A 25,301-nucleotide genomic window follows, 5' to 3' on the forward strand; every position below is an offset into this window, starting at 1 on the left:
CGTGTTATTAACTTCTTATAGAACCCCCCACGCCCCCACGAGTCACGCGGAAGTCACCCGCACGAAAGGCTTCGCGTCTCGGCCGAAGTCCGAAGCGGGGGAATTCATCCTCGCGGTGGTTTTTCCCGGGGCACACCATCGGAGCTTGTCATGTCGTGAGCGCTTAAGTTGCCGAGATCTGTTTTCTCTTCTGTAAATTATTCCATAGCTGACAGCCATGCAATAGGGCTTCTTAAGTCACTCTTCAACCCTCCTACAATCTATAGATATAGCATCATGCGAGCAGCGTTCTCAATCCCTCGTGGATTCCTCCCCACTCCCCGCTTGTCCTATTGCCGCCCCCGGGTCTCGCTGTCTCGGCGTGTTGTGGCCAGCGGGGCGAGTCGAACGATTTCCACAACCAGTGCGAATGGCAACCAGCACCAGGATAGCTCCTCCAGCTCCAGCTCCTCGGCCAATTCCTCATCTTGGACCGCTAGTCGCACCTTACTTGTCTCTGCACTCGCAGCTGGACTCGGCTATGGCTATGCTTCCTATGCGCAAGAATCCCCACGGGCGGCGAAGAAGCCACAGTATGGTTCTCAAAAGGATTTCGAGAAGGTATGATCATCGAGCCCCTCGAGCATTGCTAGTATCGGAAATTGACAAAAGTAGGCAATCGCTGAGCTAAGAGCGAAATTGGGCGAGGACACTATTAGCACTGATGAAGAGGATCTCCACCAGCACGGTTACTCGGAATGGTCGAGTCTGAATGCCGACCGACTCCCCGTCGCCATTGCCTATCCCACCAGCACCGAAGAAGTCGCCGAGATTGCCAAGGTCTGCCACAAGTACCGCATGCCAATGATTCCATATTCGGGTGGTTCAAGTCTGGAGGCCAATTTCTCGGCACCTCACGGCGGAATGACCATTGACTTTGCGTTTATGAATAAAATCTTGGATATCCACCAGGATGATATGGACGTTGTCGTACAGCCTTCGATTCAGTGGATGGATTTGAATGAGAAGATCAAGCACACTGGTCTTTTCTTCCCCGTGGACCCCGGTCCTTCTGCGATGATCGGCGGTATGGTTGGTACGAATTGCAGTGGAACGAATGCAGTACGATATGGCACGATGAAAGACTCTGTGATCAACTTGACGGTCGTCCTGGCCAATGGCGACATCATCAAAACACGCAGACGCCCTCGCAAGACCTCCGCTGGTTACAATCTCACAGGACTGTTTGTGGGCTCAGAGGGGACATTGGGAATCGTGACGGAAGCGACGTTGAAATTAGTTCCAATCCCCGAGCTGACTCGAGTTGGAGTTGTTGCATTCCCGACCGTTCGCGACTGTGCATCTACTGCCATGCAGTTGATCAAGAAGGGTATTCAGGTTCAATGCATGGAGATCATGGACGAAGTGCAGATGGACGTGATCAACAAGGCGGGTGGAACCGGTAGAACCTGGGGTGTCTCTCCGACTCTATTCTTCAAATTCAGTGGAACGACGGCAGGTGTCGCTGATAGCATCAACTTGACGAGGCAGCTTGCTAAGAATAACGTAAGTCCGCACATGGAAAAGGCTGCAATCTCCAACGTTACTGATTTGAGTCATAGAACGCTGTTGAATTCACATTTGCAAAGGATGAGAAAGAAGCGCACGACTTGTGGTCTGCTCGTAAACAGTCTCTATGGAGTATGATGGCACTGCGCAAGGAAGGCTCCGAGGTATGGTCAACGGATGTCGCTGTGCCGCTCTCCAGGCTGCCCGATATCATCGAAATCTCGAAGAAGGAATTGGACTCCCTAGGTCTCTTTGCCAGTATTCTGGGACATATTGGCGACGGCAACTTCCATGCCAGCATCATGTACGATCGCCAGGACCCCGAGGAGAGAGCCCGAGTTGAGAAGGTTGTCTATGACATGGTCGATCGTGCGCTTGAGATGGAGGGTTCTTGCACGGTATGACAGGCATTCGATGTCAAATTATAAGTGGACTTTACTAACAAAAACTTACAGGGCGAGCACGGTATCGGTCTAGGTAAGAAAGGATCTTTGAAGAAAGAGCTTGGCACGGCTACAATCGACGTCATGCGAAACCTGAAGCGCTCCCTTGATCCCCATTGGCTTTTGAATCCTGGCAAGATCTTTGACCCAGAGGAAGATTCATGAGACTTCGTTCATGTCTGGTAATGAGGACTTGTAGATGGATTTGTAAATAGCCTAGAGACAAAAAAAACTTCTGCTATGAGACCCTCTTAAGTCTTTCTCGAACTCTTGCTAGGATGGTGCACCCTAAAGCCACGAGTTTCGCAAATCGTGCTCCGAATCTAAAACTTCAAAGTATCTCTCGAAGATTCCCGCACTCCATTGGCAACCCGTTCCAGCACTTGGGACTTCTAAGCTTTGTGTGATGCCACCTTGCAACATGGGCGAAGTGACTTCCGATTGAGTGGCTGGTACGCGCTGGCCTGGAGATCCCAATGCAATTAAATCAAGGTGGTCAGAATCACAAGCATCAACTGGTGTTGCCACAAAGACGCTAGGCTCCCTTTGCACCAGGTTCCTAGCATGCAAAGCCTGGAAACGCAGTTCTTCGATGTTTCCCCAACGGCGGTCGAGAAACATGTCGCTGCGGTTCTTCCAGTACTCATAAATGTCACTAGCAGCGCTCCATGCTAAGTTCACATCATCTCCTACTGGCACTAGCGACAAGTTGATGAATAGATAGGACAGGGCGTCCCACTCAAGGTATGTCTGGAAAAGCCAAAGCCATTGCTTCCCCTTTTCATACTGACGCAACATGCGCGCACGTTCCAAAATCTCGACGCAAGTCCTTCGGAAGCTTTTTTTGCATTATGAGGTGTTGATTCTGTCTCGTTCGCGGCTTGGTTACCGTAAGTTTAAGTTTGACGAGAATGAGGCGAATAGATGCGGCTGTGATAAAGTCCAACGGGATACTCTTGTCCAAATCTGACAGATGTTGCTGCTCGATCTGCTCTCTAAACCCGTTGATAGCCACGCATTTCTCAGAAGCTGTCAAGATCTCGTGGGAATTCTCTTGACAGAATTTTTCGGAGAAGACTATTCGGCGTGCAAAATTGCTCCCTTCAAATCTGGCCAGGGTGAAAGACATTTCTGTTCTTCCGAGAGTTGCTTGAGGCATCTCACTCATGTCTGGGTGGAGGCTCGCGTCGTTGACATTGGAAGGGAACCGTGTGGTGAAAGATGTAGAGAGGATAAGTGGATCTGAGCCGTTGTCTTCGGCAGTCCGCACATCTAGAATACAAATCTGCCACCATAATCGACGTCTGATCTCAACCTCGAAGGGAGAAATGTCGAGCTCCAGACCATCCCGATGCAGCTCGTTCTGAAACGCGATTTTGACCGCGACCTCTGTCAAGCGCTTTGTATCTGGCCCTTGCTTGTCGCATCTGCCACAGACCTATCGCAGGGACAGTGAATCGCTTGTCATGTGTGTTATGGCAAGGGCGACTTACGATGTACAGCACAAAAGCTTGGAGAATGGCTATATCCGATGTGTTGAGCAAATCAGACCGTTCTAGGGACCTCTCTAGCTCGTCCCGAAATCTTTTGTAATGAGTAAGATGCCTAGTACAATGGGTGCGGGATTGTTACCTTTTCAAAGCTTCTCCTTTCGAGTGCTGAAGCTCTTCCCCGCATTCCTCTTCTGATATTGTGATCACAGAGGTGTAGTAAAGGGCGAAGAAGAGAATATGACGGGTTGGGCCAAGATGCGATTTGTCTCGTATAAATCCCATAATGTCCCGTTGCACAGTCGGGGCATGTATGATCTTCAAGACTGGATCAACTCTCTCAAGATACATTTGCCACATGAAAAAGATGGTTCTCGGTGGCGGGTGAAGAGAGTCTATACATGTCGTAGGGGATAGTTGAAACGGTGATCCTGTTCGGTCATGGCTCGATAGGACCTGAAAGCCATGATCATTTTGTGATATGCTTGACCTTTCTGTGTCGAAGGTTATGGACCCCTAATGCCTGATCAGAATCATATAGTCGAAGGAAATATGAATCGCTGAACATACACTACCAAGTATTCTCTCTACTGGCAGAATTGGTTCATTCGCCGGACGTGTTTCGAGGCCCTGGCTATGGTTTTGGCCAGGCCTTGAAGGTAGATGAGACTGTTGCAACAATTCCCAGATTTGGGATATGCTATTCCCAAAGGATTGCAATGTACTCTCAATTCGATCAATCCGAGCACCCAGAGCTTCATTGCTTTGACTCAAGTTCCCATCCTTATTTGAAGTTGACCTTGGCGCTGGGTAGCAGCATTTTATCTTGACCTTCACACAATATGAGCAAGGAATAGACTTGTCACATTTAATTTTCCGTCGACGACACTCAAGACATGATTTTGCTGCTGCAGCCTTAGTTATAGCATGACTCATTATATCTCGCAAAGCACTCAGTCTCTGTCGCGGATGAATCAGGCAAGTTGATTGATAATGCAGTAGTATTGCGATGGTCGAAATGACAATTTCTCAGACAGAACGGCGCACCTGGTTGGTAAGAGCGGACAAGCGGAGAGGAATGGCCGCATTTATAACAGTGAACTTACACAGCCTTGTGAAAGGAGTGGAGCTTAATAATTAGAACTCTGCCTGGAAAGGCCATTGGTCTGCTCTTACAGGAAGTTTGAAATCGCATCCTCGCTTTGTTGATTGGCTACGGCGGACAAGCGGCTTCAAAAGTCCGCATTGCTAAGCACGTGCCTCAGCAGCCATGCCTCGCCATGGTTTTATTACGGATTCATTGTAATTTCATGAAATTTCGCAATCTTTGGTTTCAATCGGCTCAACCCTCGCTGCTTTTGTGAGCTCTGTAATCGAGGACGCAAAATCAAACTAGTCATCTGGCACCTCGATAAAACAAGACAGTCTAGAGTGCAAGGAAAAGCGGGTCCAGTCTCTGGAATGTTTGATGCATCAAAGTAGTTGGAATAACAACAGAGGGACCAACGACATTCTGCAAAGTTACCGCAACAAAGCGCCCTCCACTCAGTGAGTTTATTGTCTTTGTTTCTACCAAGGATGAAGTTGAATATTTTCGAAGGTGTTTATGTCGATATTCAATTCTACTCCCTTTTCAAAGCCAATGGCGGCCGTATAACTACACGATATGCAAATACGTCTCTATAGAAATTTGCTTAGGTGTATAACGGTCCTTAAATTCGAATTTTTGATCCAGGAGGTCACAATATCCATTTCATCGCAACGAATGAAATCGGTCCCTTCCTTCTTTGTAGACTTCCACAAACAGACTTACGCCCCACTACCTAGATGCTAGCAAAAAAGAGCTCCTACTTTGGGCCATCTCGATATCAAGACTTATAAAGCTTCATTTGTCATTTCCATAGAACTAAATGTCATCAAATTGCGATAGGTTGCTACTTAAACGTTGTTCACGCCTTCACAATCTGCTGCAGCAGATCTACCAATCGGTCTGGCATGCTCAAGAACGGCGAGTGGGAGCTTGGCAGCCGGTAAGTATTCTCTGGTCCACCCATCTTAGAAGCAAAGAACTCCTGGAACGGAGGAGGAAGCGCACGATCTTGTTCACACACAACATAAGCACATGGGATCTCTGTCCATGGCTCATACGTAGACTCTCCGGAAAAGACTGCGCGCGAAGTATGCAGCGCCATGGCATTCCATTTCTCCTGGCTTTCAATGGAAATATCCTGCCATCCAACCTCTCCAGCTCCATCAGCGAGAACATAATCGCCCTGTTCTAGTGTTAGCACCTAGTTTGAACAATACAATCTTGCTTGCAATGATTGAAGTGTGCTGGTAGACCAAGCCTTGGGTAACTTACTTCAACTTTCATCCAGGGCAGATAATTTCCTCCAAGCATGCCGAGGAGACTCTGTCCCTTATCCAAGGCAAATGCAGCAAGATAAATAACCTTCACAACCCCACCAGTCTGACCTGCCTCTGTGCGGGCAGCTTTGCTCAGTCCTTCGACGGCAGACGAAGCAACAACACCGCCATAGGAGTGAGCCACGACAACCACGTCTCGTCCCTCGTCGGCAAAGGCACTTAATACGCCACGTAGAGAAGAGACATCATCGGCCAGTGTCTTGGTAGGTGGTTCAGCGCCAATTGAAGGATGCGCGGGGCAGTTTGAGGGGAAACCGAGGGCCTCCAACCGAGAACGAGTCGCATCAAACACGGCTGGGACGACCCAGGCACCGAGAGAGAAGATGAATGTCGGGGAACTCATTTGAACCAAAATATCGATTTCCAATGGTCGAGAATGCACTTTAATGAGATTGATATTGTCCCAGTTCAATGGCGGCGAAGAAGTTCAGGGGAACGGAACGATCGGCATCTACCAAGTGTTCCCCTCTTCATGGAAGGATTCAAATAGCCGCTATGATTAGTATTGACCACCAGTGTACAATTTAAAACAACTACTTCTCCATTTGGATTAACTCACGTCCCATAGCTTCCTCCCCGGGGGAGCTAAACGACCCGAAGTGGGTCTTGGGGCCAAAATTACGCTCGTTAAAGCACAAATCGGTCAATGAACGCTGATCTGGTGAGCCACACCACTGCACTGGGATTTAGTCTCTTCTTTGTACCTATCATAACCTTGTCATGGGCCGTATGGGAATCCGGCAGGATTCATTATGGTCTTACTTGGAATCCCACCTAATTGGGCGGCCGGAGCATGAAGGGAGTACCCTCTCGCTTGCAGTTCTTCAGTGGCGCGAACAGCAGCTTATTTCCCTGAATACTCCCTTGCAATCGATCTCTGACTCTCTTGTTTTTTTTCCTATCATGTCGGAGCCATGGCATCCAGCAGGTCTGAAGAGTCTACTCAATCCAAACAACGCACAACGACGATTGTGCTGGCTATTCTGGCCATTATATTCTTGATTCTGAGGCTTGTCGCCCGGCGCATGAAACGCATTGGCCTTGGTGTGGATGACTGGACCCTGATCGTGGGCTTGGTGGGTTTCCTGTCAATCTGGTAATATTAATGTCAAATGAATTCTAACAACGCCTTTAGATCTTTGTTTTAGTTATTGCTGGAGTCAATCTTGCTTGTGAGTACACATATGGATAAAATCCCAGGCAATCGGTCATCTAACAACACTTAAGGCATCCAGTATGGCATGGGACGGCATACTGACACAATCCCTCCAGTGGAGCTGCCCATATTCTTCAAGGTATGAGAACAGAACCTGTACAATGGTATTACTCTGCAGAAAGGTTAAAGCTCTAACTAAACACGTCCATAAAGTTGAGCTACGCATTCGAACCACTCTATATTACCACTGTCGGTATCATCAAGCTCTCCGTGTTGTTCATGTACCATCGGATTTTTCCCGTCCGTCTCATCAAAATCGGTGGCTATATCCTAGGTGGAATCACATTAGCTTGGGTCATATCGGTCGATCTTGTGGCCATATTTCAGTGTCACCCTGTGGCCAAGGCATATGAGCCAACCCTTCCCGGTCATTGCATTCAACTCAAAGCGGCGCTGATTGGAAATGGAGTGCCAAATTTCGTGACAGATATTTTGATTCTCGCCTTACCGGCCAGACTCATCTGGCGCCTACAGGCAACACTGTGGCAACGAGTATCGATCATCGGTGTTTTCTTGACAGGTAGCTTGTGCGTTGACCCTCATTCACCAGACAAAGGCGACCACAACTTTGAACCGGGCTGATTTGGAAACTAGTGTCGTCTTTGCAAGCATCTACCGCTTTAGTCTTATATTCATTTTCAACGTGAACGACGTTGCATGGACTCTTGCCGATGCACAGACTTGGTGTGTGGTCGAGACCGCAGCGGGTGTTATTTCCGCATGCCTGCCTACGACTGCCCCCTTGGTCAAAACCTGTACAAAAGGATTTATCTCGACCGCACGCTCGCTTTCCAAATCTAATTTTACGCAGTCAGGAACCAGGACTTTCTCCAAGGGGGATGCTGGTGCCACGGGGTCAAATAGTGCAGGGAACAGGATGACGGGATTGCGAGCGGAAGGCACTCACCGCAGCAATGGAAGCTATGGGCTATCAGAGTTGGGACCAGTAAGCCGGGATATCCCGCATCTAAAGGGCAAGGGTTGGACAATAATCAGCGCTGATGCCGAAAGCGACTAGATCTAAGTATTGTTGGCGCTCTGGGCTCTAGACTCCTGTCCACCCCCAAAGACCGAGCTTTACGAATATCCCTGCACATAAAATATCATCATATTTTGAACGGCTCTGTCGGATTTACCTTGTAGTTTAAAAAATTGTAGTTGACGCCACCTTGGTCATTCCCCTGCGGGTACGAACTACTTTTGTCCGGAATAGTCATAAGCTGCTGAACCGGTAGTCACCTGGTTTACTAAGAATGTTTTCGTAACCATACAAAAGAATGATATCCTCGTTCTCACAGCTGGGTAAGATTACCTTGAGCGCCATTCAATCTAGATTCACTTTGTTGTGGCTGGGAATCTGTCGGTAGAGCCAAATATTTGTTCTCGCCTGGCGTTCTCAACCGAATGTCACCGAATGCATTGCCTAGAGCTACACTAGTCTATGTTCCGATGAGAATCAGAGTTATTCTAATTGGCTCATTACTAGAACCAATCGATAATTAAATTCTTGAGTCGCGAAGATCTGAAAATTTGTTAAAAGCTGAGTGATTCCTCCTCTAGGCCGATGTTTATTTCAACACTCTCGTCTCTCTAAAAAAATACTGAACGAAGACTCTTGACAACATTCTTCAACATGCACTATACAACCTTGCTTTCTATGCTTACTCTTGCAGGGACGATGGCTAGCCCAGTCGCTGTGGCTGCTGTGGAGAAGAGATCTTGCGCCTCATATGGCAGACAGTTCTGTTGTGCCGTGGAGGAAACTCCCGATCTAGAAATTCTCCCTAACCTCTATCTATTTGTACATGGACTTGGTTGCAGTAAGTCTCTGACAAGCAGGCTTACATTATCTGAGCTCTCCCTTGCTGGATCGTATCTACAGAGGAGATTCCTGACACCGAGAGCTGCGACCCAAATTCGTCTCAACCAAAGGGTATTTGTTGCACGGCCTCTGACACTCAGGTGCGTTTCCCATGCCACAACCTTATTCTTCCTCAATAAGCTTAACATGACTCTACGGTACAGACCGGCCCATTCGGCAGCGTGTTCTGCTACACACACCACGCTGGTTAGCCACCCAGAACATGCAGTACTTGGCAGCAGCCGAGCAAAAAGTGTACCTCATCTATAATTTTTCTACAGCACTAGTATCACCAACCCAAATTGATCATAGTAATTCCCATTATTCAAGAAGTACTTAGAAGAAACTCGTTTGAAACTAATCATGCATGGGAGAGTATCCCCGAGTTACAGCGAATCATGGATACTGGACGACATGACCGTCGCAGCGATCTAGAACTTCGCGAACTCTCTGCATTGAGGTCTACGAGACTAACACAAGTGCGGAAGCAAACAAAGATCTGAAGAACTATAATATTGGTAACCTTGAACTCTTGAGATTCAATTCATTGATATTCACGGCCCGGGTCAGACCATATCCTCTCATGTCTTCATGGTTGGTGGCTTGGTTTTGATACCGTACCAATCTGTTACTTTTACCGCTTCTGGAATAGCTGAGCTCGACTGGCCAATAATTACTTCCGAAACTCAAACATACCATCACGGGGTCATCAGGTAGGCAGTTGACCATTCTAATCGGCCACTACTTCGGTCTAGCAATCCCTGATGATGTAGAACTGGAGCGCCTCAGGCAGAAGCGTCGCGAATGTCGTACCGCCTCTCGGTCGCCTCATTTGCAATGTTATTTCCTTGGTGTATGCCATTCGCTTGAAATAATTACGTAGATCGTATGCAGTCTAACGCTACGAGGTATCTCTGATAAATGAAGCTCCAGTTGAAGGACTTCTCAACTCTGGAAGGCTCAAGACCATTCGATTTAGAGGAGGAAAGCAAAACTCGACTGCCTCAGGACCGTCTATCAGCCACGCCATGACTAGCCCTAAAGGTCTGTCTCCAGCACTAGATTGGCAGGGTATATGACCCAGTCGATAGGGTCAAGCCAAAGCTCTTGGAGTTCATGGGGGTTAAAGCGGCGACCATCTGTTACGAAACGACGTATGTTTGTATACGTTACGGGTAAGATACGAATATCTGTAAATTTTCATTCCATATCGGTAATTGCGTGACTACTCGGAGATGAACAGTATAAATATAGTCTCGTTGGCCTCACAAATGTTTGTCCAAGCAGAATACGAACGCAACAAACAAAGCTACAAATCTCGGAGCTTCGAAAGTCCAAGGTCACAATGGCAACTTTGAAGAATATCGCACTTGTTGGTGTATGTAACTTGGGCCTAAGTGGCCTCTAATAAGCATTGCGAAAGTTATTGACATCCTTCTAGGCAAGCGGCAACATTGGGAAAATCATTCTGGATAGTTTGGTAGTCTCACCTGACTTTGAAATCACTGTTGTTTCGCGCAAGGAAAGCAAGGCAGTTTTTCCCTCCGGTGTTGCTGTTCATAAGAGTGACTTCTCGGATGCGGATCTGGAGGCTGTTTTCAAGGGCAAAGATGCTGTGATTTCAGCACTGGGTGCCACTGGATTCGGCGAGCAAAAGAAACTCGTAGATGCAGCCATCCGTGTCGGTGTTAACAGATTCATTCCATCAGAGTTCTCAGCGAATAGCCTGAATGATACGGTGCTTCATCTGCTGCCATTATTTGGGCAGAAGAGAGAACTCATCGAATATCTAAAGACTAAGGAGGCCGATGGGTTCACCTGGACCGGTATTGCAACTTCTGGCTTGCTGGATTGGGTAAGTACGTGTTCATTCCTGGGTTTATCAGTGACTGATGCAAAGGGCACACTGTGACAGGGTCTGGCGAACGGTTTCTTGCAATTCGACATCGCGAATCGTACGGCTACCATCTGGGATGGCGGCCGCAAGAGTTTCTCCCTCATCAACGAGAAGTCCCTTGGTCAATCGGTTGTTTCTGTCTTGCAGAATCCTGAGCAAACCAAGAACAAGTATCTTTATGTCGCCTCCGTCGAGACCACTCAGCTCGAGATCCTTGCGGCCCTGGAGAAGGAGACTGGAACCAAGTGGACATTCCAAGAAACTACAACTGAGACCCAACTTAGTGAGTCAGCCAAGAAGCTCACTGGTGGTGATTTTGAAGGCGCCTTCATCCTGGTTAGAGCGACTGTGTTTGGCAACACCCTGGGGCTCAACGCCAACTATGTCAAGGATACAGAACTGGCGAACGATATTCTGGGGCTGAAGCTAGAGAGCGTGGAGGAGACTGTCAAGCGGGTTGTTAATAAATAGACGATCTCATGTACCGCAGATACAAATGGAGGGTTTAAACACCATATCATAGCGTCCCCCGCCTCCAGTAAAGACAATCTTCTCAGGCGTGGTAAACTTAGTTGGTCGCCGTTCGGAGACAATCAGTCCAACTCCGGCGGCGAATGGGCCCAGGGGATGAGAATGAGCCAATCATGTGGGGTGAAATTTTTGCCCGCACCAGGGGTGCTGAGTCAGCGCGGGGCAGCGATAATTGGTTGCGATATCGCAGGTCAATCGAAGGTTGCCACAAGCAATTTATCTTCACCAACGAGTCAAAAAGGTGAGTTCTGGGTGTTTCTCTTTTCCTTGCGTGCAAGAGTCCTCTAGATGGGTCTCTCATGAGACCGATGATGCAATTGAGCTCGCGGCGCCCTGTTATCCACTCTGCGGGGCAGTGGTCGGGATCTTGACTCATAAGATCTTCGAAGCAGGTGCTTCTCAATTTGATACAGTACATCAAGAAGAGATTCAATCACTGTGCTCAAAGGGCTGTCCGAATAAATTGAATCTACAGAAACTGACTGAAAGATAAACAGTCACCTCCTCGGCTTCCAGACACCCTGTACAAGATGGCAGCCTCATATCCCAAGAAGAAGTGCGGTATGACACCAGCATAACCCCAGAAAGCCCAGAGAATATTTCCATGTATACTAACAGAGATATATAGGTATTCTGGGTGCCACCGGATCTGTGGGCCAGCGCTTCATCCTTCTGCTGGCTGATCACCCCTTCCTGGAGCTTCATGCCGTGGGTGCCTCCGAGCGCTCCGCCAACAAGAAGTACAAGGATGCCGTTCGATGGAAGCAGTCTGCTCCCATGTCCGAGACGTTGAGCAACCTCGTCCTTCGTGAGTGCAAGGCAGAGTTGTTCACGGATTGTGATCTGGTCTTCTCTGGTTTGAACAGTGACATCGCCGGCGAGACTGGTAAGTGCCTCTAATCCGATGTTATACACTTCAATATTCCGAGCATGGCAAATTAATTTTTCAAAACAGAGATGGCTTTCATCAAGGCGGAGATTCCGGTCTTCTCTAACGCGAAGAACTACCGCAAGGACCCCATCGTGCCTTTGGTGGTTCCCACTGTCAACCCCTCTCACATGGATCTGATTCCTCACCAGCGCAAGCACTTCGGTCTGAAGAAGGGCTTCCTGGTCTGCAACTCTAACTGTGCCGTCATTGGAATTGTCATCCCCTTCGCTGCCATTCAAGCCAAGTTCGGTCCTGTTGAGGAGGTCGAGGTGTTCACTGAGCAGGCCATCTCCGGCGCTGGCTACCCCGGTGTCCCCAGCTTGGACATCGTCGACAACGTCATTCCATTCATCAGCGGCGAGGAGGATAAGCTGGAGAACGAGGCTCAGAAGATCCTCGGATCGCTGAACGGCGATGCCACCGCGTTCAACGAGCAGGCTGGCCTGCGTATCGGTGCTACTTGTACCCGCGTTGGCGTGACTGATGGTCACATGGCTTTCGTTTCGCTCCGCTTCAAGAACCGCCCTGCTCCCAAGGCTGAGGAGGTCGTGCAGGCGATGCGTGAGTATCAGTCTGAGGCCCAAAAGCTCGGCGCTCCCTCTGCGCCGGAGTTGGCCATCAAGGTGTTCGACGAGCCCGATCGCCCTCAACCTCGCCTTGACCGTGACATTTCCAAGGGTTACACTGTGAGTGTTGGTCGTGTTCGTGATGGTGCTGAGGGTGGCTACTTCGATATCCGTTTCGCTGCGCTGTCGCATAACACCGTCATCGGCGCTGCTGGCTCGTCTATCCTCAACGCTGAGGTGGCTGTCATTAAGGGTTACATCTAAATGTAGATACGAAAGGAAAAGTGGAGTTTTCAGCGATGTCAAATATTTTCATTCCACCAAAATTCTAGATGAAGCATAGCTGTCAGGAAAGGTGTATGCCCTTTGAAAGCTAAATATAGTAAAGCATTACATTATTCCTCATTGATGGGGCGAGGATTCAATATGACTTCCTAATCGGGAGAGCGATAAGCGCCGATAACATAAGCGGGTCACTGATGTTCCTATTTAGGCCTAGCGCTCGCTAGGGCACAACCCACAATCACCGAGCTAAGCGAAACGCCCTTGTTAATCTACGCTATCCGTTTCCTCAATCGTTGCGACTCTTTGACAACCCAACTCCGGTCGACAAATTCATCACAATGGCTCGCGGACCGTAAGTGCCCTGCAAATGCCTCCTCTCGATTACTTGCAAGCGGCGAAACTGGTTTCCTTTCCCTCACACGAGGACTCCAAATCGTCGCCTCCGTTCAAATATCGAGAAGCAAAATTTTCAACTCCTCGAGAACCCGCAAAACTGACCGCAATGCCTCTACAGTAAGAAGCACCAGAAGCGCCTCAGCGCTCCCTCGCACTGGCTGCTGGACAAGATGTCCGGCACCTACGCGCCCAAGGCCTCTCCCGGTCCCCACAAGCTCCGTGACTGCCTGCCCCTGATCGTCTTCATCCGTAACCGGTACGATTCGAACACTACTCCTGCGAACCACAGTCAATCTGTGATGTTTCGGAACGACATGGACTAACGATCTTTCGAAATAGCCTGAAGTACGCTCTCAACGGTCGCGAGGTCAAGGCCATCATGATGCAGCGTCTGGTCAAGGTTGACGGCAAGGTCCGCACCGACACCACCTTCCCCGCTGGTTTCATGGACGTCATCTCTCTCGAGAAGACCGGCGAGCACTTCCGTCTCATCTACGACACCAAGGGCCGCTTCACCGTCCACCGCATCCAGGCCGAGGAGGCTGAGTTCAAGCTCTGCAAGGTCAAGCGTGTCCAGCTTGGCAAGGGCGGGATCCCATTCTTGGTTACGCACGATGCGCGAACGTGAGTGCAAACTCTCCACGAAGTTCCGTGTCATTCAGTCGTTGGACCAAGCTTTGGTTGATCAACGGGGGATGAATCGAACTTCTGTAAGCTTGCAACCTGTACAGGACAAAGTTTTGCTAATCTGGGCTTCTCATCTACAGCATCCGCTACCCCGACCCCGCCATCAAGGTCAACGACACCGTCAAGGTTGACATTGCCACCGGCAAGATCTCCGACTTTGTCCGCTTCGACACCGGTGTCGTCGCCATGGCCATCGGTGGTCGTAACATGGGTCGTGTTGGTGTCATCACCCACCGTGAGCGCCACGACGGTGGTTTCAACATCCTGCACATCAAGGATGCCATTGACAACACCTTCGCTACCCGCGAGTCCAACGTCTTCGTCATTGGCCAGGAGAAGCCCTGGATCTCCCTCCCCAAGGGCAAGGGTGTCAAGGTACGATATAGCACTGTTTCTGCCCACTCGTACATGTTTACTAACCTTTTCGATAGCTCTCCATCTCTGAGGAGCGTGACCGCCGCCGCGCCCACGCTATCGCCAACTAAATGTCTCGTGACGTTGGCGAATAGCATGCTGGCTATTGTCAGATTCCGACCTTTGGGTTGGGTCTGATGGTGACCAAGCAACCCCCAAAAATTAACCACAAAACAGCAGCTGGGAAACGGCGTCCTGTCTTGCTTAATGGGCTTGGATGGTGCTTCTTTCCGTAGATTCGAACCATAGCAAACAAATAAGGGACGGGATCACCGTCCTGTTTCCGAGTGATATGATACCTATTTTTAACGTTGTCTTTTCTTGAATGATTCAATGACCGTACTTGATTCCCTGGGCTTGCCACCTCTCCTCCGCTCGTTCGTTGAACCTACTCTGTCTTGTGTTACTGGATTCATGTCTTCTGGCTATCGTCAAAGCTACCCGCTTTCATCTGCTACGTTCCCCCTCGTATGTACATTGTCACCATTCACCATGCGGCCCGGGAATTTGTAGATTGTTGCTGCGAGCCTTCCAAGTCACATATCGACATGGATACCAGACGTCTCTGTAATGATAGCGTGGCTATCTAATGGCAATTTGTAGGCCTGGACCTGGCTAGTATTTCCTCCGGATTGTAATTTGTAGTTTTGACTTCTAACGTCAAGGCTCAATCAACGATAGTTGGACCTGTATTTCCTCCGGATTATAGTTTATAGTTTCGACTTCTAACGACAAGGGTCAATCAACGACAGTTGGACCTAGATCAGTCTGGCCTTCGTCGGGAACCAGATCGACAAACCCCCAAATGCCCGACCATCCTCACATGCCCGCGATAAGCTCAGGCGACCGATACGCATGACTTCATCCTCTTAGCTCCCCACCACCAGCTCCACCGACGTCAATGCACATCATCGTGCAAAAGAGAAGCAAAAGGGTCTAGACTTGACTCGAGTTACGCCCCAGGGGGCAACAAGGACTCCTCCAGACCGCTACATCGAATTCCCCGACTCGCGGAACACTCGCGGAACGGAGGATGTGCCAGCCAGACTGCGAAAAAAAGAAAAAAAAAAAAAAAAGGCAGGGATGAACAACCCAGTCTAGAACGAGGGCGATCCTCCCCTCTCCCTCCGGGAGGAATAGACAGTCCATCGAACGCCTGAAGAGCGCCTTGGGCATTGAATAGAATCACCAGTACATTGTACGGAGAGCAGCCTATCGCGAACTTCCTCGCCGTCTCAGCCACCCCCTGCAGCGACGTCGCCTTCGCATCTGCAGAGCAGAGTAAAGAAGTACTGTACAGCAGTATGACGGAATGCAATGCCTCGTTGAATATTCAGAGTGCCTTGCAACCTGAGCTGACTGTGGCCAGTACTGGAGCGATTGGCCATTGCGCCACCATCAACGCCCATCATGAAGCCCCGGAGACTTTGACGGTGGAGTATGTACGGAGTCAAGGAGTATGGCCTACTTCTCCTAGTAGGTTGGGCTCCGAGAAGCCCGGGGGTATACTACACCTGTGGAGGGTGATGGAGGTCTGATCCTCGTCTGATCATGGCCACCCCCTCGGCGTTTTTCCCGGGTGTGTGTGGGTATGTGTGATTCCTCCTTTTTTTACGCTACATCGTGGTTAGGATCGGGTGGGAAGGCCGGAATGAGAGGAGTCCGAGGGATTACAGTGATAGAATTGTGGTACAGGCCTTTAGACTGGACTCCCAGCGTTAAGGGGACTACATTTAGTGGTGGATGATGGATGATCGCCAACGCATCGTGTGAAGAGGCGACGCTAAGAGTACTAATTCCCTTAGCCTAATTCCTAGAGGGTTGGGAAAAGATCGGGAGGGGAATATTCATGGAGGCGACAAGAGTTAAACGAGAGTATCTCGTATAGATTTTAACCAATACATTATTAGTGTTTAGGGGGAGGCAACTGACAAGGATCATCAAGGGATCATCAAGACTCATCTCAGACGAATATGACACTCTGCTATAGTCTCCATCTCAGCATCCACATTAATTTCCTCAAAAAACCCAACAAAATAATCTACATTCCTCCCATGAGCCGAGGATGATAACCGGGGTTGCAAAATATCGAACCCGTCTGACCGCGCCGCAGGTTGTCTCACAGCCCACTCAACAATTCAGGTTGACTCCCTGGTAACCGTCGTGATTTTTAAACGATCGCCGATGGTGATATTCGCCCCCCGGGTCAAGTAAGCAACCCTGTCAATCCTATCTGTGAAATACAAAAAAGGACTAGGACTCGGCAATGCAATAAGGCGACTCCCGAGTTACTCGTGCGTTCTGCACAGATACTTGGGCCGGGAATTCGCCGAAGCGGACATCAGTGTCTCGATCAGGTGCGTGGTGCCCCTGTCACAATGGAAACTTCATCCGGTCGCCCCTTGACTGGAAAAGCGAGCGGGTATTTCGGTCGGTGTAGTGGGTGGTTGGCTCCTACTCAGATAATAATGTTACACATGCACTGGGGGGTTTAGAGTACTACAGCATTGGGAGAGTTTAATTAGAAGCTGTCTCTATGGATTTGAGTTTGTGCGGCGGGTTTTTTTATTTTTTTTTATTCATTTTTTTTTCCTCTTCGGTTTTAACGGTACACGGATTCTGGATGGATGGTCAAGGCTTTCTTTCCAGAACGTTCAAGGTATGTGCTCGCATGGGCGGGTTTAGATGACGACAAAAACAAAAATATATATTGGCGAATTGGGCACAACCCAAGTGCGCTATTTTACATCCGTGCTGCTGGTTGGGGTTTCTGGAGCGGGTTAAAGTATTCAAGGAAGGGCGAGGTCTAAGAAGGAAAAGATGGTTCAATATTATGTAGATAGCGAATAGAGGGCACGCGGGTGCAGCGGTGAGTCTGTCTAGCGTTGATGGAAGAGTCGAAAGCATCAGCCACTCCTGTGTCTGCAGAGCCACTGCCACGTCAGCCACACTTGGCAATCTGCCTCGCTGGTGGCCTAGGGTTGAATCGTTGATAGTACATATCTATGTGAATTCGACCAGTCTAGCTTTTTTTTTCTTTCAAATGAACTTAATTTTGCAAATTACCATGGGTTTTTTTTGGGTCGAACCCGCCGGATGCCTCTTTTTTTTTCTTGCCCTTTTTTTTCCACGAGGGGAAAACCTGGGCAGTCACACGGCCCTGACGTAAGACGTTGAGAGCCCTGGCGTTGACCCTGACCACCCGATGGCCTATGCTGACCAGCCAATTATTATTACCAGAGAAAAATTTGCAGTCTTCTAGAATTGGAAGCAGCCGAGGAAAAAGAAAACAACATCCTGGCACCGCTGGGAAGAACCTCTCCCATGGAGTCCTGAGGATAGTATCCGCAGGACTGATACCCCAGGTACACCATCCGGGACCCATGCCCCAAGTGGAGACAATCTAATTCCGATACCCTTGACATGGATTATTTTACCATTGATACAGCATGCTCATTCTGGGATGGAGCTACAAAGTGTCTACTCACGTAGTCAGGACTGCTCCTTCTGGTAAGTCCGTGCACTCTCGTCCAGGCACCCCCAATTGTTCATGGCCCTAGAGCTAATTGCTGCATGTCTCTGGATCCGGCATCTTGATCGAGCCCATCGAAACTCATCTTGAGATTTGATGGTTGATGGCTGGACAACCCCCTTTTTCTTTTCCCCCCTGGAACTAGCGTAGAACTCAAGCGCGATTCCCTGAATAGTTACCTGTGCCCCGGGTCGTGGATCCAGCGGCGGCGACGTGGACGGTGTTGATTGCTTGCGGAAGGTGTGAGTCAAAGTCCTCCGCGTAAAGCCCCCTGGCTCGGGGGTTGGGTGTTTCAGATTTTGGGTAATTATGGCATTGTTGGTTGGAATGTTGGGCGTGGTTTGTATAGAAATTATAGAAAGTCGTTGGGAACTTTGGATAATTTGCCATTTTGGATGTCCATGTACACGATACCGGGCAGGTAAGGGAGTGCCGCTTTTGTCAGACTAACTGGAGTCGGGTCTCGGACTAACTGGGGTCGGGTCTCGATCGCGACCCTGACCTCGCTCCATCTATCGCATGGGTTGGAAGGTGGATTTTGCCCGATTGAAGTGGGTTGTGAACTCCACCGATGATTCGACTTGAAAGAGTATGGTGGGTTTACGGGCGCCCCCGGGCGATCATTCTTTGTGACTATTGACTAGTTCCAGCTGGTGGAATTGTCACACCAGCCATATGTGGCTGATTTCCCATCCTGAGGCGACTAGGCAACCATGTAGAAAGTACGATTCTAGTTACTGCTTTATGGGAGGGAAGGACGATCACTTCCATCACAACCGTGAAATATTCGTAAGGGTTTTGTCGTTCTGTATACTTCGGGTTTGGTTACACTGGAGGGGCGGTATTGATAGTTTAACTATGAAATGCCGAGAGATCGTAGCACGGGAAGGTGGAAGCAAGAGTTAGTCCAAACCCTTTTTCTTAAACAAAGAAGTTGGAATAACATCAATATTGATTTGTTGTCGCCGCACCGGGATTCATTTCCCTTGTCCTCCGAGCTGATCGACCGCACACCGATTTTGACAGACGTCAAAGTCTTCTTGAGCTGCCTATATGTAAGGTCCGATTGGAGGAGCAGGAACTGCAGATTATTCCTGCAAGAATTTTATTCCAAATTGACCCTCGAGATCATTGAAAATTGACGCCCACGGAGATCCAAAGAAAAGCGGGTCATTGAACTATACCATGGCCATGGCCATACTACAGAGCAGAGACACTTCCATAGACTTCCCTCGTTTTTCTGCTCTTAGCGGGTATTACTCGTTTTTTTAGTGTGTATTGACCATACAGGATTACAGCTCTACTGTATATGTCCACATCGATTGGTTAAACAAAACAACCAATTGCGATTGTGCTGGCTGCCCCCTCACAACCCCGCTTGATGTCCTCTGTCTTCCCCCTCTCCAAACTCACCGTTTCCCGTTACCCTTTTTCACCTTGTTCACCCTGATGCTCTGCTCTGATTATTAGGATTTATTAATTATTATTATTATTATTATTATGATTATGATTATTTTAATTTTCCCCTTTGCACTAGCGGTACCTTACTTTTTTTTACCCTGCTTCCAGAAGAAACGCCACGATGGTTCCTAGGCTCGCACCCGGCGAGCATCCTCTAGGATTGCAGCGAAGCTCTACCTACTGGGGACTCACCCTTTCTACGAAAATCAACCCTCTTAGCTTTATACCCTCCGTTATTCACCCTTACGAACCCGGGTCTTGCTATGGCAGCCTACGATTGACTTGATCGTGTGTATCGAGGACGAGGATATAAGGTCCTTCACTTGCGCTGCGGCGGGAAGCTGTTGTCCCGCCACAATCCTCTTTGCACCATTAGAAGTTCGCTGTATGCAATGCTTCCCCCGGGTTGAAGTCATTGACTGTCTCCCCTTTTGTCTCTTGTTTATATAGCTAATGTTCCCTGCTATAGACTGCTGCTATCCACCTGCATCTATTCATTCCTCACCATTACCATACCTATCACCAAGATGAGCTCCAACAAGTAAGCTAGCTCCAGTTCCTCGCTGTGGCAAGCACACTGTACACACCATCGCCTCTCTACGTGTTGCATTGCTGTGAAATACCACTGTCATCGATCTCATGTCCACCTCTACATCCATGTCCCCATCTACCTCTACCTCCACTCCCACCTACACCACCTACATCTCCTCCACTCCCATCCCTAACCCCAAATACCCATTAACCCTTTACCTCCACATCCACCTCGCCTCCATTCTACACTACCAATCCTCTAACCAAGCCCTTTCCTTAAAAACTATAGTCTCAGCGGAATTGGCTCTCAATTCAACGGCATCGAGACCACCGGACACCCCGACGTGCTCGATATCACCCCGAAGCGTACCTCGACCAAAAGCTCCCCCCCTCTCTCCACCACCCGGAACAAAAGCAAGAACTCGCCGCCATGGAACGCTCCCCTCGGCGCCCCCAAGCCCAAGAGATCGTCGTAGCTTCGGCTACGCTCTACATCTACGCACCTGTTCTGCAGGTGCTTCATTGTTTCTCGCTCCGAGGGGCCTTGTCTTTTGTTCTCTACTAGGGACAACTATGGCGTGATGTGACAATATGATATGGGCGCTCGAGGGGGTTCGGATCGATCGGACTTGGTTACTTGGATTCTGGATTTGGGACTTTGACTTTCGGACTTCGAAAGTTTTCTTTCTTTTCTTTTTTGGCTGACTGGGGACTGGGATTGGATTGGTGTTTTGGGAATGAGGGTTCTTCATGCACACAAGGCGTACACCAAAAGTGCTAAATCGGTTGGGCCTTGCTGTCTGCCTCACCGACACAAGCTGGAGTTTGAAGACTTTGGGGATGCACATGGATCCGGGGAGTTTGTATGTCTTAGACTTGTGATTCTTGTTCTTTGTGATTCTTGTTCTTTGTGATTCTTGTTCTTTGTGATTCTTGTTCTTTGTGATTCTTGTTCTTTGTGATTCTTGTTCTTTGTGATTCTTGTTCTTTGTGATTCTTGTTCTTTGTGATTCTTGTTCTTTGTGATTCTTGTTCTTTGTGACCTTCTCTCTGTGACCTATGTGTTTCTACATCTCCCTCTTTGTTGTATTATCCCCCCAAACCTATATAGACGTACAACATACACCGTGGCTTATGCATTGTAATTACAATCATCCCTTTCAAAGCATGTGTAAGATTATACAATCTCAGCCGTAGATGTTAAGCCCCTACTATCAAAAACCGGAATAAAGGAAAAGAAAAAAAATCTTCAATAATCCGAAGCGGCTATACCACCATCTTGCAGTCCCAACCCGACCATCCCAACGGTAAAAGAACCCACCCGAAACAACGAGAAAAGACCAGCCATATTGCACGCTCAGACCCCTCTAGAGACTCGGGAATAGCATCAGCCGTGAAATCTCTGTCGAGACAAGGCATAATAGCATGCCGTAACACAACCGAGACAATGCAATTAAATTGCGAGGGACAGAGAAAAAAAAAGCGATAAGGGGAAAAAAATCAAAATCAAAATCAAAATACATTAATTCTACAGGCCCCCGCATAGAGAGAAAACAGAAGATCCAATCTCCCTTCCTGCCCGTTAGCATGCAGGGTGGAGATTGGGGAAAGAAAATCATCTTCGGATACTAGTACTACGAGGAAAGATCAGCCACAAGACAAGAAGATAATCGAATACAATGAAAATCATCTCATAATACAAATGCAGCCATGACCAAAGACAGAAACCAAAGCAGCCCTTCACTTTTAGCCCAACCTGCAACAAACGAAAAGCTAAGGAAACCCTCCAACCCCACTCCCGCAAATCATTCACAGCGATCTCCGCCTCTCCCTGGCCGACTACCCTTTTGTCCTTGACAAGGTTGTCTTCTTCCTTGTTGTCTTTTTTTGGCCCCCCTCCCTAATCTCAGCTGACCTGCTGGAAAAATTTTTTCTTCATAATCTTCAAATTTTATCATGTCATATTTGCAAATTTTTTTTCTCTATTTTATCCCTTTACGTCTGATTCTCGCGTGGCTATCCCAGTGGGAGGGGACGAGCTTGAATATCCCCCCTCTTTGCCAGGGGAGTCCGTAATAATAGCCAATCAAGACTAGAGATACCGTTATGTGCAGCAAGTAATACGCAGTCTTTGCAGATAGTCTACTGAATTCGCGAATCTTATTAACAATAAAAAAATATCTTTCTAATGCAGTGTTTGACAGCGGAGGGTCGAGTTGGGCGTTTCATTTATTATTTTTTTTTCTTTAAAAAAACAGAGTACCCCGTTCGTCTCAGTACGTGGTCCGATCAGCTGACGCTGATCTTCCGTTCGGTTTAATTTGCTAATTCCAATTTCTGGTCCCCTCTGCCTGGTGTTATCCTTTGGAATCGCTCTTGAACTCTTGGTCTTTCCTTGTTTCCCGGGACAATGGGTAGTATATGGCCAGGAGAGCTTTAGCTGTAGTCCGATTTCCATTCCTGCTGCATTGGCGTGGCATACGCTGGGTCGTTAGCGTAAGGTTGCGGTACCATACTTTGGATCGTGGGAGACCCACGGTTTTGAGGGACTTCGGTGGGTCGTGGCCGGGTAGGCACCGTAGTGGAACTCTAGTATACTTTTTGTTTACTTTGGATACTCGTGGGTACAATAGATAGGGAAAAAAAAGGTGTGGAAGCTTGGATACGGGAACGACTGAATGGGTTTCTTTGTGGGAGAGATCTCGGTTCTGCGTTTCTTTTTTTTCCCTGCTATTTTTAATTTTTTGGTTCCTTCCTATCGGTGAAATTTACTTTGGGGGCTTCATTTTTTCCTTGTATGCGTCTCTCTTTCCTTTTTCTTCTCCCTACAGGGTCGAAGCTAGCTGACCCCGGAAGTCAAAAAAAAGAAAGGCGAAAACATGGGGATGAAAAATTCTTTTTTCCTCACATAGCTAATTCTTTGTTCGCATCGCCTAGTATCCCAGTAATCCCCGATCGTACGGAGTGTACGGAGAATTCTATACATTTATGCATCGTCCAGCTGTAACCAAGACTCCGACCGCGCGTACAGTGACGCTCCCCCTTTTTCCAGCGTCATGTGTATGCATGTCTAATATGCCAACGTTGATCATCATGCCCGATCGCGAGCCGGTCGTGCCGGATAGAAAAAATCCTCCCGTACTGCGCGTATTTCGAATCCAAACTCGGCAGTCCACGCCCACCACCGCCTCCGCGTCCTCTCGTGTGCCAAGCCAGAATTTTAAGCCTCTTAGAGGCCCGTGGAATGCCGATCCGTCTCACCTTGCGGCCTCGTGTCAGCCCAATTTGTACGAATTTATTGCCAACATCCAATCCTGAAGGGTGATTGGTTTCCAGCAACAAACGCCCTACGAAAAGCAGCGGCGGGTTCAAGGAGGCTGATCTATCTCCGAGTTGGCTTTCCCTTAGAGTCTGCCACTGGCTGCGGGGAATGCGATGGATGCTTTCTCCGGATCGTCCACCGTTATTGTCAACTCGCATCATTGCCGCAACGTCCGAGCTCGCGTGAGAAACGCCGATACTTTCGGGTGTCATGTCAAAGTCGTCTGGTGTCTCCGTTTTGGGATGTTCGGTGTGCGACGAAATCCGGGGATCAACTGTACAGAGTAGAATTGGGGGATGAGGAGAGCGAAAACAAAGAGGGCTGAAGGCGAAAGTTAGTGCTCCCCCGCTTTTTTTCCTCTGCCAATTCCTCCACCATTTCTCCAAGCTTGATCATTCGGACAGTCGCCTCACCGTTTGCAAGCACCAGAGCTGTCCTGACCGGCCCTGCGCCAACCTGCTCTGCCCTGCAATTCCCTATCTCTCGCTTCGGGAATAACCATCCGCCCATCGCGAGTTTCCGCCCCACCTGCTTTGCCCCGATGAAGATCTTGCCCATTTGACTGGGTGTAAGGGATGCGCCCGCTTGACATTTCCTCATTCCCCGGCCATGTTTTGGGTCGATACGGTCGGGGAATTGGAGAGGGATGTTCCGCGTGGAATTTTCGAATCTTCCACAAACACTGGAGTCGGGCGCCGAACGGGCGCGTGCATAGATAACGTACTAGTACCTAGATCCTAGGCACGGTGCAGGTACCGGGATTTTTCTCCAGCCGCTTGCAGTAGTTCAGATGGCAATAGGGGGGACAAGATCTTTGGTGTGACACAGACATGTCGATCGGCCCGGTCGCAGCCTCCATCTCTCCATCTTGTGAGACCCTAGACGATCCTTAGAGAGGAAACCGGAGCGAGGTAGCCGCATGTTATCGATACCTACCATAATCGTGGCTGATGTCATGGGCGTGTCCATTGGCTCAGGGTGATCGGCAGGGAGTCGCTTTGCATCGGAGACAGGGTCGCGAAAGGAAAGCTTCCCTTCTAAGCGGTGATGGCCCCCCCAAAGCGGGTTACGGTCGATTCGGATGTGGGAACCGTTTCGCGGTAGTCGATGATGCTGGACCCGACGACGCATTCCCTCTTCCTGACTGGTGAGTATGGTTCCACTGGCGAGTGCATCCTCCAGTGAGACCGGCGCTGGGCTTAGTTGTCGCTTAGGCCTCTTGTCAAGACGCCTCCAGCAACGATCACCGTTGGTGGATTTCACGGTTGGGCGAACGGGGCTGGTGTGGTCATTTTGTCGCACCTTCACCCCCAAGGCTTTTCTGAATTAGCGAATGGATGCGCGATCCAAGGTCCATCTCAAATGACAGCTTGCGCCTCTTCCGAGCACCCGCAATGTCGAGGGAATTGGCTTCATGGAGATGATGATGCTGAACATGTGAACCTTCCCCTGCTTTGCGGAGGAGAGATCGCGCGGCTGTTTGGGTCGCTTGATTTTGGTGGCTCCGATCAGTGCAGTAGTTCAACCAGAGTCAGATCCCTGTGCAAACCACTCCGGCTCGGTCATGTACCTGATCTTTGACCCTCTGGAACCCTCTCGGACGAAGCAACCCGATGAGAGTCATTGCACCGTGGCTCATCTGCGGCCGCTTCGGTCCGGTACCTAGAGAGAGAGAGTGATGCTCTCTCCCCCTCTGGGATATCTTCCCGAAACTGACAAGCATCCGCGCTCGCAAACTGAACGCGCTCGGGCATGGGCCTCTA

General features: G+C 49.1%; 8 protein-coding genes across 8 annotated transcripts; 6 read left to right on the forward strand and 2 right to left on the reverse strand.

Annotated features, from left to right (window-relative positions):
* Positions 1-276: 276 nt before the first annotated feature.
* On the forward strand, positions 277-2,156 carry N7496_004873 (D-lactate dehydrogenase; the record flags this gene model as incomplete). Its single annotated transcript, XM_056697802.1, has 4 exons — positions 277-600; positions 655-1,545; positions 1,602-1,946; positions 2,004-2,156. The coding sequence occupies 4 exons, from the start codon at positions 277-279 to the stop codon at positions 2,154-2,156; spliced, it is 1,713 nt and encodes a 570-aa protein (XP_056556327.1).
* A 123-nt stretch (positions 2,157-2,279) lies between these two features.
* On the reverse strand, positions 2,280-3,832 carry N7496_004874 (transcription factor domain-containing protein; the record flags this gene model as incomplete). Its single annotated transcript, XM_056697803.1, has 4 exons — positions 2,280-2,777; positions 2,881-3,429; positions 3,485-3,575; positions 3,624-3,832. 4 exons carry the CDS (start codon positions 3,830-3,832, stop codon positions 2,280-2,282), a joined length of 1,347 nt encoding a protein of 448 aa, XP_056556328.1.
* A 1,598-nt stretch (positions 3,833-5,430) lies between these two features.
* N7496_004875 (alpha/beta hydrolase) lies at positions 5,431-6,251 on the reverse strand (the record flags this gene model as incomplete). The annotated part of the gene is made up of 2 exons (XM_056697804.1): positions 5,431-5,754; positions 5,844-6,251. The coding sequence occupies 2 exons, from the start codon at positions 6,249-6,251 to the stop codon at positions 5,431-5,433; spliced, it is 732 nt and encodes a 243-aa protein (XP_056556329.1).
* Positions 6,252-6,822: 571 nt separating this feature from the next.
* Positions 6,823-8,142, forward strand: N7496_004876 (uncharacterized protein; the record flags this gene model as incomplete). Its single annotated transcript, XM_056697805.1, has 5 exons — positions 6,823-6,984; positions 7,044-7,080; positions 7,136-7,203; positions 7,278-7,651; positions 7,719-8,142. 5 exons carry the CDS (start codon positions 6,823-6,825, stop codon positions 8,140-8,142), a joined length of 1,065 nt encoding a protein of 354 aa, XP_056556330.1.
* Positions 8,143-10,330: 2,188 nt separating this feature from the next.
* Positions 10,331-11,353, forward strand: N7496_004877 (aromatic alcohol reductase; the record flags this gene model as incomplete). Its single annotated transcript, XM_056697806.1, has 3 exons — positions 10,331-10,363; positions 10,427-10,840; positions 10,901-11,353. 3 exons carry the CDS (start codon positions 10,331-10,333, stop codon positions 11,351-11,353), a joined length of 900 nt encoding a protein of 299 aa, XP_056556331.1.
* A 590-nt stretch (positions 11,354-11,943) lies between these two features.
* Positions 11,944-13,174, forward strand: N7496_004878 (aspartate-semialdehyde dehydrogenase family protein; the record flags this gene model as incomplete). Its single annotated transcript, XM_056697807.1, has 3 exons — positions 11,944-11,974; positions 12,042-12,299; positions 12,369-13,174. The coding sequence occupies 3 exons, from the start codon at positions 11,944-11,946 to the stop codon at positions 13,172-13,174; spliced, it is 1,095 nt and encodes a 364-aa protein (XP_056556332.1).
* Positions 13,175-13,500: 326 nt separating this feature from the next.
* Positions 13,501-14,799, forward strand: N7496_004879 (40S ribosomal protein eS4). Its single transcript, XM_056697808.1, has 5 exons — positions 13,501-13,547; positions 13,710-13,847; positions 13,931-14,215; positions 14,359-14,653; positions 14,710-14,799. The coding sequence occupies exons 1-5, from the start codon at positions 13,534-13,536 to the stop codon at positions 14,761-14,763; spliced, it is 786 nt and encodes a 261-aa protein (XP_056556333.1). The 5' UTR covers positions 13,501-13,533; the 3' UTR covers positions 14,764-14,799.
* A 5,413-nt stretch (positions 14,800-20,212) lies between these two features.
* N7496_004880 (uncharacterized protein) lies at positions 20,213-20,692 on the forward strand (the record flags this gene model as incomplete). The annotated part of the gene is made up of 2 exons (XM_056697809.1): positions 20,213-20,226; positions 20,506-20,692. The coding sequence occupies 2 exons, from the start codon at positions 20,213-20,215 to the stop codon at positions 20,690-20,692; spliced, it is 201 nt and encodes a 66-aa protein (XP_056556334.1).
* Between the last annotated feature and the right edge of the window lie 4,609 nt (positions 20,693-25,301).

Source organism: Penicillium cataractarum (assembly GCF_028827025.1).
Source record: "Penicillium cataractarum strain IBT 29864 chromosome Unknown utg000004l, whole genome shotgun sequence".
In the NCBI taxonomy this organism is placed as follows: Eukaryota; Fungi; Ascomycota; class Eurotiomycetes; order Eurotiales; family Aspergillaceae; genus Penicillium; species Penicillium cataractarum.

What these genes read in the sequence shown, in the direction of transcription:
- N7496_004879 (XM_056697808.1), top strand. An exon ending in GTTACGCACGATGCGCGAAC is followed by an intron (nt 14,216 to 14,358) that starts GTGAGTGCAAAC and finishes TCTCATCTACAG; the next exon opens with CATCCGCTACCCCGACCCCG. An exon ending in CCAAGGGCAAGGGTGTCAAG is followed by an intron (nt 14,654 to 14,709) that starts GTACGATATAGC and finishes CCTTTTCGATAG; the next exon opens with CTCTCCATCTCTGAGGAGCG.